General features: G+C 71.7%; 1 protein-coding gene across 1 annotated transcript in view; it reads left to right on the forward strand.

Moving 5' to 3' along the window:
* The first annotated feature begins 1 nt into the window (after position 1).
* Positions 2–495, forward strand: part of YWHAG (tyrosine 3-monooxygenase/tryptophan 5-monooxygenase activation protein, gamma) — a 32,462-nt gene continuing 31,968 nt past the window's right edge. The window contains exon 1 of the mRNA XM_011930133.1: positions 2–289. Within this exon, the coding sequence (XP_011785523.1) occupies positions 203–289 (87 nt within the window). The 5' untranslated portion in view covers positions 2–202. The remainder of the gene's footprint in view (positions 290–495) is intronic.

Consider the following 495-nt stretch of genomic DNA (forward strand, 5'->3'; position numbering starts at 1 on the left):
CGTGGCACGCACAGCAGCCGCAGCCGCCTCTCTCCCGGTCCCGCGGTCGCAGCTCTAGCCGCCTCCTCCGCGCAGCCGCCGCCTCAACCGCTTGTTCCGTGGGTCGGTCCTCTCCGGCACTTGGGCTCCAATCGCGCCCTCCAAGCCCTTCAGGCCGCCCCAGTGTCCTCCTCCTTCTCCGGCCAGACCCAGCCCCGCGAAGATGGTGGACCGCGAGCAACTGGTGCAGAAAGCCCGGCTGGCCGAGCAGGCGGAGCGCTACGACGACATGGCCGCGGCCATGAAGAACGTGAGTGTCTTCTCCCCTCCCCCGCCGCTCCCTGCCCCTCCGAAGACGCGGTCCTTGGCGTGGAAGGCCCGGGGCTTCGTCGCCCTGTCGCGATGGCGGGGTGACCGCCCCGTCTCGCTCACTGAGGGGGTCTGGTGAGGGTCCCCAGAGCCGACAGGAACACGGGCTGTGACGCGGCCTCTCCTCGGCGTCCCCAGGGCCCCGCG

This window comes from Colobus angolensis, unplaced genomic scaffold (genome assembly GCF_000951035.1).
Source record: "Colobus angolensis palliatus isolate OR3802 unplaced genomic scaffold, Cang.pa_1.0 Scaffold120, whole genome shotgun sequence".
In the NCBI taxonomy this organism is placed as follows: Eukaryota; Metazoa; Chordata; class Mammalia; order Primates; family Cercopithecidae; genus Colobus; species Colobus angolensis.